At 42.5% G+C, this 12340-nt stretch overlaps 1 protein-coding gene across 1 annotated transcript in view; it reads left to right on the top strand.

The window, feature by feature from the left end:
• Positions 1–12340, top strand: part of FSHR (follicle stimulating hormone receptor) — a 130342-nt gene that overhangs the window by 100994 nt on the left and 17008 nt on the right. The window contains 2 exon segments of the mRNA XM_087823912.1: positions 10183–10254; positions 11450–11527. Of these exon segments, the coding sequence (XP_087680038.1) occupies positions 10183–10254; positions 11450–11527 (150 nt within the window).

Genomic DNA, 12340 nt, shown 5'->3' with positions numbered 1-12340 from the left:
TGCTCCCAACCTCAGCTTTTCCTCCTGGGAAAGGGTGTCATTGTCTTCTCCATGGGCACAGCTGCAGGAGGGGTGCTATCCTGGGGGTGCCCCAGCCAGCAGATCAGTGGGCTCAGGACTGGGGGGCAATGAAGTGCCAGGAGAGGTCACCCCCTGATTCCAATGACCTCTAATCTAGAGCAAAGGCCGTGTCCAGTTCATCTCTGAGCCCTCACAGAGTACAGGGTCTGCCACAGCTAAGCCCCCACACAGCCGGCCCCTAATGCAAATGTGGGCCTGGGTCTGAACCTTTCTGTTTGGGTAGTGGAAGGGAAGCAGCTGCTGTTTTTAGAGAAATATCTTGGGGCGTCACAGCGTGTGAACACTGCAGTGACAAATGCTCTATGAAAGAGTATTTTCATCTCCAGCAGATATTACACAAACGTTCTGCTGCAGTTTAATCATGAGCTCACCCACAGCAAACACCCCACAAATAATGTCTAGTTCAAGATGCGATGAGTTTGGGATTCAGAGAGAGCAGCGTTAGGAAGAGGAAGCAAGATGTCCGGGGGACGTGCAAGGGAAGAAATTAGGCAGGTGACCTCCTTCACAAAGTGCACCCAGGGCAGTCTCTCAGGACAAGGGCCAAACCACAGCAGCCACCAGGACACAGATTCACTGGGTGAGACACCAAGGAGAAGCTCTTCTCTTTACAGGAGAGCCACACACCCAGGTCCCAGCCCTGGTCCTGCTTGTGAGAACTTGTAAGCAAGGAACTGGGCTTCTCTGGGCCTCAAGTGAAATGGAGAGAAAAAGAATGACCCTATCTCCTTCCCAAAGGATGTAAAGAAGGGAAAGGAAGGGAGGAGATGAGGCAGAGTGTGGGAGAACTTAGAAAGCTCAACACAGCAAACAAGTGCAAACCCTGCTAATTGCACGAGGCATTGCTGGGTGATGTGATGAGGAACAGAATCATAACTTAAAAAGTACTTTCACTCTGTATTTACTTGGGTAGTCTTTAAGAAGCCCTAAGAGATATTTATGGATGGCTGCACTTTACAGATGGGGCACCTGAGGTTCGGAGAAGACTGAATTGCCCAAACTCACAAAATGGGATTAAGAAATGATCTCGGGGCAGGAGGACAGGGAATATGGAACTTGTTGAACATCTACTTAGTATATGGTAGACCCTTAACTAGGTATTTCATTCACGCAACTCATCTCATCCTCCAGTGTTCCAAAAACAGTGAGGGACATATTCTCCCTGATTCACAAATGAAGAGTTTTTGAAACTCAGAGATTATGTGGTTGATAGAACTGAGAACTGAGGCCAGGAATGTCTGACTCCAACACAGCTCATCCTGCTCCCTGGCACAGCACAGCTGGAGAGACGTAGGGTGTGCATGGAGCCAAGGCAAGTGGACTCAGTGCTCTGAGCACAACATTGACACCTTACTATTGTTTGTCATTTGGAACCTGTGAGCATCTACTCAGGATAAGTTGAAATGTACCTAAGAAATAGCTTTCTAAATAATTAATGTTAGAAATGAGTTTGGGGAAGGGTGAGCAGACTGTTTAAAATACAATGCTTCTGCGACTCCACTATGTAATTTAAAAGTAACTGCTTTAAAAATTAATTAATTAATTAATTAATTAAAAGTAACTGTTTGGTTAAAGTCATTCTTACTTCAGCATCCAGTAAGGTCTCAGAAGATTGCCACTTGGCAATGCTCTGTTAGCAGTGGGTCTAACCTGGAGAGATCTTTAGGTTTTAAAATTGGCCAATGTGGTACAATGGAAAGAAATCACCCAGAGACACAGGAACCAGAATGCCTGGGTTTTTTCTTCCACCTTCTGGCAGACAAATTAGCTGAAACTCTCTGAGCCTCAGTTTCCTCAGATACAAAATGGAGTTAGTAATACCTTCCTCATCAGTTGTGGGCAGGATTAAATGACTTTAATGTAGGTAAGACATTTATGATGGTGCCTAACAAGGGGGTAAGCTCATTGGTAAGCATCAGCTATTATTCCTTCTGGTTCAAGTCTAGAAATTTGGGTGATTCATTTACTCTCTCTGAGCATTGTCTCCCTTATCTGTAAGATGGAAATCATATTTTGCTCATCTTAAAAACTCACTGTGAAGTGAGATCATATAAAATAATGCTGCCAGTCATATATGCTACACAAATATAAAGTGAGGTTGGCCTGGCCGGGCGTGGCTCAGTGGTTGAGCATTGACCTAGGATCCACTAGATCACAGTTCAATTCCTGGTCAGGGCACATGCCTGGGTTGCAGGCTTGATCCCCAGTCAGGGGCGTGCAGGAGGGAGAAGATCAATGATGACTCTCTCATCATTGATGTTTCTATCTCTCTCTCTCTCTCCCTTCCTCTCTCTGAAATCAATAAAGATATTTTTTTTTTTTTAATTAAATGTAAAGCAAGGTAGTTTTCCAGACTTTTCTTGTTGGAAGTCTGAGTGAGAACTGTGATGAGGTCCTAGGACTTTGGTTACTTTCTAAATAGCAGTCCTCTGAGCTATTGCCACTTTAGCCAGCCTCTCACTTGGGCCCAAGTCAGACACTGGTCATTGGGTCCCCCAGGCAGAAGGGTACAGTTGTTAAACTGCCACCTGGTCTTCTTAAAGTCCTCCTCTCAATGCAACTGGAGCAGCAAGCAGCTCCTACCTCTCCCCGTGGTGGGAAGGGCAAATTCACAGTTGTCTCATGAGGTCTCTATACTATTGCCATGTCGAATGGGTTTGAGTGGTTCAAAATTGTGTAACTGCTGCCAGAAACTGGAATGTAGCACCTCTCATGCCTTGGTGTGTCAAGGAAAACTCCAACTTTGACCTCCTGATACACTGAGATCTGCCCTAGCCCCCAAGGGATCCGATAGCAGACTCTAAATTGAAAGAACAACCAACCAATAGTGAGAGCTGCACACAGCCCATCACAAACTTCTTTTTGTACATTCAAGCCTGTTTTGTCAGGTTTCTCTTTGGTTGAGTTCTCTTCTGATATGGTTGGCCATTAGAGAACATGATATCTTACCCAGACACGGTAGATGTAGAGGTTAGTGACTGGGCTAGGAGTAGGAAACTCATCCTGTGACTAACATATTCTGTACAGCTGCAGAGAAGTTACTCAGACCTTAGGTCGTAAGCTCAGGTTGTAATCTAAAGGGAGCCATCCAAAGACACCTCAGATGCTAGGAGGAACTGAACCAAAGTCCCCTTGACACAGTGTGCCCTCTCACCAGAGTGGTTCTGATTTTCTGAACTGTAAGCTTTCTGATTCATAACGTGGTAGAGGAATGGAGGATACTAACTAATACAATATTCTAAGAGAGTTTGCTGACCACATCCTAAATGGTAACAGCATTTTCAGAGAATTACCATAAATCGGTGTAAATATTTTAGCTTCTAGCAGGGCTTCCAAGGTTGAATAGGAAACACCAAGCCCAGGAAATACTCTACCATAAAGGAGGAGTCCAATGTCGATGTGTCTGGGGAAAGACAGCACATTATTTCCTTCCCTTGGACATGTACGATGAATAATATCATGGCAAAGGTTCTGAGAACCCTGCAGGAAAGAAACTCCTTAATCTTATTAATCTGACATTTCCTCAAATTATTTGACATTGCCGTCTCTCATTAGTAAATGAAGCATTTATATCACCTGGAAAGAGTCTGTCTAGAGAAATGCTCAAAATTCCTAAGTTGGAAGGTATCTAAGAGGTCACACAGTTCAAGCTTCCCACCCCTGCTAATTCCATACCCAATTGCATAGGTGTTTCCCCTATACATCCAAGCAATTCCCAGACACCAGCTGGAGTCCTATAATCCAACTCAATTCTGATACTGCCTATCTGGAGATAGCATCAGATCCCACAGATGAAGGGCTTCATCCTACAAGACTGCCCACCCTTCAGACACCAATCACAAGCCCAGGTTTTCACCCGTGCTTCTGACTGAATGACTATAGATTGGAGGTTCCAGTGACCCTCCTTGGGTTCAGTTTATTTGCTAGAGTGCTCATGGAACTCAGAGAGACACTTTGCTTTCCAGGTTACATAGGTTTATTATAAAAGGATATAACTCAGCAACAGCCAGATGGAAGACATGCACAGGGCAAGGCATGGGGAAGGGTTCAGAGATTCCATGATCTCTACAAGCACACCACTCTCCCCAAATCTCCCCATGTTCACTAACCTGGAAGTTCTGTTCCAGGAAGGGGTACAAGGACCAAATATATATTTCTTACTATAAATCACAATATTACACCCCTCATGAAGAAACTCTTCCACACAGTTAGTTGGACACATTTCCAGAGGTAGGGAACCAAGTGCTTAGTGTTACAATCCATTCCTCTGTTGGGCAATTTTCATAATGAATGAGAATCAGTCCTATGGTAAGAGCACAAACTTTATTAGAGGCAGAAGTAGATTCAACCTCTAGCTCTGCCCTTCTCATATATGGCTCTGTAAAAGCTTCTGGACCTCTCCCAGCTGAACCCCCTCCACTCTGATATGAGAATGGTAATGATACCTGTCTCCTAAGGTAGAGGAGAGGAATAAATAAAATAATCAATGTTAAGTGCTTGATGCAGTGCCTGGTGCATAGGAAGTGCTCAATAAATGTTTATTATTATTAATTCTATACCTACTTTCCAGAGCAGCACAGCACAAATCTATTACCATTTCCACCTGGCAGCCCTTCAGAATCTCAAGCCTCTCTTTCCAAACAAAATATCCTATGCACTGGACAATATGGTCATGATTCCTCATCCCATCAGTACAACAAACAAAAAAACTTGAGTATATGTCCCAAAATAACTGTATTTATAAGGCAGATGCCCATGCAATTGCAGTACAAATGTATGCATTACAAATTATACACAAAAAAATAACATGTTAAAGCATGAAATAAATATGAATTAAATAAATTAAATAACATGCTTTTACTTTTACATCTTATATACCATTTTATATGGCACAAAAAGCTTATTTTGCTCTCACCAAATATAACAACAATATTTTAAAGAAAGCAATGTCATAGGATGCGCTTCATTAATTTTTAATCCTCAGTTTAACACTGAGAAAAGCAATTCACAGGTCATATGAATACTAGATTTCAATGGCTGTCAAAGCTGAGAACAGAACTTTACTAAAATAAGTAGAATCAATGGAAGATAAGCCTTAGCTGCACTCTTTGAGTCATACCTAGAGTTCAGTTCCTAAACTTTCATGAAAATATTTTTATGAAATTTAGGTAGTATATTTTCTTTCCTAATGTCAATCAGATGTTTTTTACCAACAACCCATAAGATGTTGCATTTTTATATTTCTCATGAAAGTATTCAAAACCCAGTAAAATAACTTAGATGGGTTAGAAAGTTGTTTTTCCTTGTTTTTAAAATGTGCAACATGAAAGTTTTCATAAACGATGGCATGCATCATGTTCCGTGATAAATTAATTTCTTAAGATACTGCCTCCTTCTTCCCTTTCAGTTAGTTCTATCTTCCTCTGTGCCCACCTCCCACATCCCTCCTGTGGTCTCTGCTCTAGCTCAGGCCAGTAGGCTCCATACTCTCTTGGAAATCTGGTTTGCTTCGCTTCCTACAAGTTCTCCACGACTATTCCAATCCACTTTGTTCTCTCCTTCTCTGAACTCTTAAGACATTCACAGCCAATAAAGTACAGTTTAGCACTAGACCAGTCTGAGTATTTCATCTGCACCAGTCTTAACTCCTCAATTCACCTGCAAGCTTCCAGAGACAGGACATGGTCTTTGGCATCCTCACTTGGATGGGATGGGGGTTGAATTGAAGAAAGGCATATAGTCCAATGAAACACAAGTTAACAGAAGCACAAGCACACATGCTATTAATTTGAGGGGGAGAAAAGAAAATCACCAGTACTCATCAAGATTAATGAAAGCACTAATGATGTCTAGGACAGTGAGCTTTAGAGTTGTGGGGTCACCTGTTCATGAAAGGCAAATGTATTATCCTGTTAGGTGGCAGGACATAGTGGGAATGGTTCCCAGCAGTTGAATGGACCTCAGTAAGTTCATCTTGACAGAAAAGATGGCCATTTTCAGTACTGTAACCAAAAGATTAGGGACAGTCAGGCATGAAAGGTGTTAACACTAGCTCAGGACGTGCAAGTGGCTATAGAGAGGGGAGGACTGTGAGCCAGTTACCCTTCTATAAAAGGTCCATTTGCAGAACTTAAATTTGCTGACATTTTACCCTTGAGACTTTACCTGTTTTTGAGGATAAACCGTAGCTGAATGAATCAAAATAATTTTGCAGCCAACAGTCATTTGAATAAAGCAAACCCATTGAGACATAGAGCTCCTAGTTGATTACCCCCTTTCAGCCTCCATCAGACATGAATGTATTGATCAAAGGGGGAAAATGAATTGAAAAGTTCATCCCAGCTCCATTTCCTGAGTTATCTTGGGGTTATGGAGAGTCTCAGATATAGAGTTATCACCAATAGTCCATCTCATTAGATCTTTTTAAGTGTTTTTAAACTCAGCACTACTCGAATAATTTTAGCCATCTTTGCTGTGTGTTTCCTTTCCTTTAAAGACCAAATATTTCAATGTGCATACATATATAGACATTTATAGATATCCCATAAGTATAGTAACTTTGGAAGCTCATGCTATTAATATTAAATAATGTACTTGTACATTTCTCATTGACAATTATGAATTCTTCCCTCCTTCGATTATATAAAATTCTTAGATGTGATGAGCACAAGTAGTGAATGATTCCTTGTTTGTGCTCATCTCTTGATAGCACTTAGCACATTGCCTGGCCTGATAAACATTAAGAACATTATATGTGCCAACCACTGTGCCAACACTGTTTTCAGGAAAACCATGGTTTCTGCCTTCTTGCCATTCACAATCTGGTTAAAGAGCTAGACCCTGAATAAATAAATAAACACAGAATAATACATATTTCAGAATCTGATGAGTGCTAAAAGGGATATAATTATACTGGGAATAAATCAGGGGCCTTACTTTAGATTGGCCATCAGGAAGCTCTTCGCTGAATAAATGACATTTGTTGCTGAACCTTAACGGGTAAATTGAGGTTGGCCAAGTGAGGAGTGGGTGGTGAGCCTTCCAGATAGAGCATGTGCAAATGCCTGGAGACAGGGTAGAACTTCGTGTATCTGAGGAATTGAGAGAAAGCTACCAGTGCTGAAGTGCAACGGGGAAACACTTCAATTAGTGAGATGAGGGCCAAGCGTAGGCAGTAAGGAGAATAAATTTAATATGGGAAAGAACTAAAGAAAAGCAGAAAACAAAAGCAATCTGATTTATATTTTTTTAAGAGTGCTCTGTGTGCTGTATGGAGAATGGGTTACAAAAGAAGGCTAAATGTGTGGAAAGCAGGGGACTATTGCAGAAATCTAGAGGAAAGATCACGGTGGCTCATTCTAGAATGGTGTCGGCAGAGATGGGAGAAATTGTACGGAATTGAGAAATATTTTGGAAGAGGGATCTAAGAGGACTTTGAGATGGGTGAGATGTTGGGGAATGAGGGCGAGGAAGCCAAGTTGAACTGTCACATCCTAACAGTTGATAAATGGGAGCTCTATTTATGGGGGAGAACAAAAGGGGAGTGGTTTAGTGGAAGTGATGGAAGGGAAGAATTTTACATTGTTATGTAAATGAGACATTCAAAGGATATATGAAGAAAACTTTAATTAGAGAGAGACTAGAGAGGTCAGTAGTCAAGTATTGAATCTAGTAGTTGAACTATATTGATAGCACTTAAAGCCATGAGAAGTGAGATCTTCCCAGCAAGACTATAGAGAAAAAAGGCAAAAGGCTCAGAGTACATATAGAGGAGGGGGAATCAACAACAACAAAAGTTTAAGAGTAGCAGAGAAGAATGCAATGCGGCAGAAACTAATAGAAGAGAGAGAGTGGCAGAGTACTGAACTCTCCTGAGAGATCTAAAAAATGAGAATTTAAACTGTTCGTTAGGTTTATTGGTTGTGGGTTGGTGAAACTGGGGCATGACAAAAGTAGTTTTGGTGGAGAGATGTAAAATAAAAACAAACTGGAGCAGGTAGAAGATGGAGTACAAGAAAATGAATACCTCATGCAGACAAAGACGGCTTCTCTAGAAATGTTGCTATAAAAGGAGGGAGAGGAACAGAGCTGGGCTGCAACTGCAGACAGACTTAGAGTAAAGGGAGATAGCAACCATGAGCGAATCCACATGAAACGTGAAATTCAGTGCACTCTGGTGTCTGCCTTAGCCTTGGTTCTCTAGAATGTGTCTGAGCAAGGACTTACACGAAAGTAGTTTATTTTTCATCCAAACCCAAGAAAGGAGATTGGGTGACTAAGAAAAAGAGAACAAAGGAAGGTGGAAAGCCAACTCAAGGATGTATTACCAGGTGATCACCGCCAAAAAACTGGAGCTTGCCCTGGCTGGTGTGGCTCAGTTGGTTGAGCATCATCCCATGCACCAGAAGGCCACTGGTTCAATTCCTGGTCAGGACATATGCCAGGGTTGAAAGCGTGATCCCCAGTAGGCGGTATGCAGGAGGCAGCCAGATTAATGTCCCTCTCCCTCTCCCTTCCTCTCTCTCTCTAAAAAATCAACAAAAACATATATTTACCATGGAATACTATGCAGCTGTAAAGAAGAAGGATCTTGTATCCTTTGGGACAGTATGGAAGGACCTGGAGAAAATTATGCTAAGTGAAATAAGCCAGGCAGAGAAAGACAAACATCACATGATCTCGCTTATATGTGGAATCTAAAGAACATAATAAGCTGATGAACAAAATAGATTCAGTGACATAGAAGCATGGATCAGACTGACGAATCTCAGGGGGAAGGTGGGAGTGGGCAGGAGGGTGGGGAGAAATTAACCAAAGAATTTATATGCATATATGCATAATCCACGGACACAGGTAATAGTGTGGTGGAGGCCTGAGGGGGGAGTGGGTGTGGGTTGAAAAGGGTCAATGGGGGAAAAAGGGACATCTGTAATATTTTGGACAATAAAAAAAGAAATGTTTAATTTAAAAGATAAAGGGGGGGGGAGAAAAAGAAGAAAGAAGAAAGGAAGGGAGGGAGGGAGGGAGGGAGGGAGGGAGGGAGGGAGGGAGGGAGGGAGGGAGGGAGGGAAAAGAAAGAAAGAAAGAAAGAAAGAAAGAAAGAAAGAAAGAAAGAAAGAAAGAAAGAAAGAAAGAAAGAAAGAAAGAAAGAGAGAGAGAGAGAGAGAGAGAGAGAGAGAGAGAGAGAGAGAGAGAAAGAAAGAAAGAAAGAAAGAAAGAAAGAAAGAAAGAAAGAAAGAAAGAAAGAAAGAAAGAAAGAAAGAAAGAAAGAAAGAAAGAAAGAAAGAAAGAAAGATAGATATTGGAGCTCAATCATGCTAGAGTCCCTCTAAGGTGTCATTTAGAATACATTCAGAATTATTCACCCAAGGAATGGAAAAGAGAAGTTGTATTAATTATCTTTCCTCCCTCCCTATTTCATTCCCCCATCCCAAACCCTCTGAACTCATACTACCTATGGGCCAACCTTTACCTCAGGCTCTGCTTCCTGGGCACCCAGGCCCAGACAAGCAGGCCTTGGGAAGGATCCAATGTAACTCAGGAAGTTTCAGCTGTAGAAACTGATGTACTGTCTCTTAAGGTGATGGTATGAGTGGGCTTGGGTCTAACCAAACTCCGACCTCTTCCCAGGAGAGAGGCACACGCCCACTCTGGTGCGAAAGGGCATGGATCTCATGCTCTAATCTCAACAGAATAATTTGGAATGGAGAAGAGATAGTTCTCCAGAGGGTATGAGGAGGTTAGAAGCAAAGAATGATTGAGGAAAACTCTGTTATCTAGTTGAAAATTGCTTTGGGATCATATTGACGTCTCAATTTAAAAAAAGGAAGGAAGAAAGTACACATTGTGGCATACTAGCCCCTGTGTGCCTGAAGTGCATGTTTTGGGTTTTTTTTCCCTCTAAGGAATCAACAGCTTACTAGACCTAGTTAGAGCCTTAAAATAGAAAACGCAAGCATGATTCATTTATATTATGGGATTTTCTGGTAGGTTTTTCTGATAGCTCAAAATTGATATTTTAAATATGGAAAGCATATACTTTAGCAATAGTTAAAACAGCCAGCTTTATTTTTACCTCACTCTCATTTTGTCTCTCTCTAGGCTAATATCCAACACAGGTATTAAGCGCTTGCCAACTGTTCACAGGATTCAGTCTCTCCAAAAGGTTCTACTGTAAGTTTCTCCTTGAGCGGTTACCAACATTGACTCAGGAGCTGTATTGCCCATCAGCCCCTGGGCCTGTAATATGCCTTGTTTTGTCTGCATCTTCCAAATACGTTGCTCTGGCTGAGCAGAGATAGGAAAGCAAACAGCAAGTGGCCTTGGTTTTACCTGAAGGCCGGCTAACCTCAGTCTGGAGGAAGTCAGCAGGCTCCTCAGTAAGAGAGGTGTCAACAGACCCAGCCTGTAGCAAATCAAGCAGCCTCTCCTTTCTTCGCCGGTTAGTGCCTCACATACCTTCCCCCTGCCGCTCCCCTGTCAGCCACCATCCGCTGCCCTTCCCTCCAGGATGCGCATGCTGCCCTAGGAATAAGGAAACCACCTGACAGACAAATTCACACCATGTCAGGGACAGGTATTGGCCTTTTCTCGAGGCCTCCTCGAAGAGGAGGAGAAATGCAATGCTTAACGGCAGGCTTGTTTTCAATAGAAGAGCCTGTAGGAATCTGGACAGACCCGAAAGGACATGGGAGGGCAGGGACACGAGGAGCTAAGGAAGGAAGGGGGGGAGGTAGATTGCGAGGGACCCAGAAAGATAGAGAATCTCCCAAAATGTCTCAAATTATTCCAAGCAATTTACTACTTCTACATTTATATGTTAGATCTGACCCCACGGGGAATCTTAATGGGAGGGTGAATGGTACAAACAGAAATATGAGACTATCTCCATCCTTCTGTTCAGGAGGGGGGAAAAAAATCAATGATAAAATTTTTCTGTGACCCAAAGAGAACAGAAAGAAGGAAACTGGCCTATAAGAAGGGGCTTGAGGTGGGAGGAAGATGACGGCCCAGCTAAGGGGCATGGAGAAGTTTGGGATGGAGATGGAGGGTCAGTTTAAGTGTCTTTGTCATATTTGAGCTGACACCAACTGTGGAGGCGAGGCTAATAAGTATGCTAGGACCTTAACACAGTGAAATTCGCCAAGAAAACTTTCAGAGAGAAGATGCTGCTTGCGTACAATCCCATTGTTAATAACTAATATACTGAGGGTAAATAAGCTGTCATTGATTTCCCACACTTGGAATTCATCACCTTACCCAAACACTGCCTCAGCTAAAGACCACGTCATGCCCAGTAAACTAATTGTGGGAAGGCAACATGAGCGGAGCCCACGTAAACACCTAATCTGTCCATACTTTCTTCTAGAGACATTCAAGACAATATAAACATCCACACGGTGGAGAGAAATTCTTTCGTGGGACTGAGCTTTGAAAGCATGATTCTGTAAGTAAAGGGGGAAAAAAATGAAGGGGAGCCACACTTGGGTCTTCCTTTAATCACCTTTCTCATAATGGGACACTCCTTTTTCACCTGGGTAACCGGCATTTCACCATTTAAATCTCTCGCTGGTTCTGTGATTTTCTCTCATGTCCCATCTGTACATTTCAGAATCACCACATGGAATTGTGTTAATAATGTATGAGGCTGTGGTGTGATTCAAGTATTTAAAATTGCTCTTTGAATGATGGTCTCCTGCCATGCAACATCTGTTCCGGAGGACAGAATAACTCGTGCATCGGTAATGCTAGTTATTGCCTGGCAAGGCTTCTGTTGCCCAAAGAAAAAGGCAGGAAGGAGGCTGAGTCCAGGGAGGCATGGAAATTCCCTCGTCACTATGCGAAGCGGCTCCTGCTCAGCCCCGTGCTGAGCATGAGATGGCTCTTCATTCTCTTGGAACAATCACGTTTTTTAATGAGCTTGAGTGACTCCCTCTGACATCGGGAAAGTTTTTAACGCGCTTTGTGTCATTAATAAACTACCATTCTAATCTTTTGTGCCATGGGCCCGCATGGCCCTTTATCTACTTCCCAAGACGGCCAAGAAATAGGGCACCGGGGCTCCCCAAGTGTGTGTGGGATCCTTGGGAGTTAGATGAACAGAACAGGTTTTAGGGGACCAGTAACTGAAAAGCCATCTATAAGCAAAGCATTTCATCTATTTCACAAATCATTGTGTTTTCTTAAACACGCATGTGCCTGTGTAATACGCTAATGTGTACAGAAGGCGAGTTTCAGTGTGGAAGGGATCTCCTTCTTT

Source organism: Miniopterus natalensis, chromosome 13 (assembly GCF_054644295.1).
Source record: "Miniopterus natalensis isolate mMinNat1 chromosome 13, mMinNat1.hap1, whole genome shotgun sequence".
NCBI classification, from domain to species: Eukaryota; Metazoa; Chordata; class Mammalia; order Chiroptera; family Miniopteridae; genus Miniopterus; species Miniopterus natalensis.
Note: the sequence above shows the minus strand (reverse complement) of the source record. Positions and strands in the feature narration are given on the sequence as shown.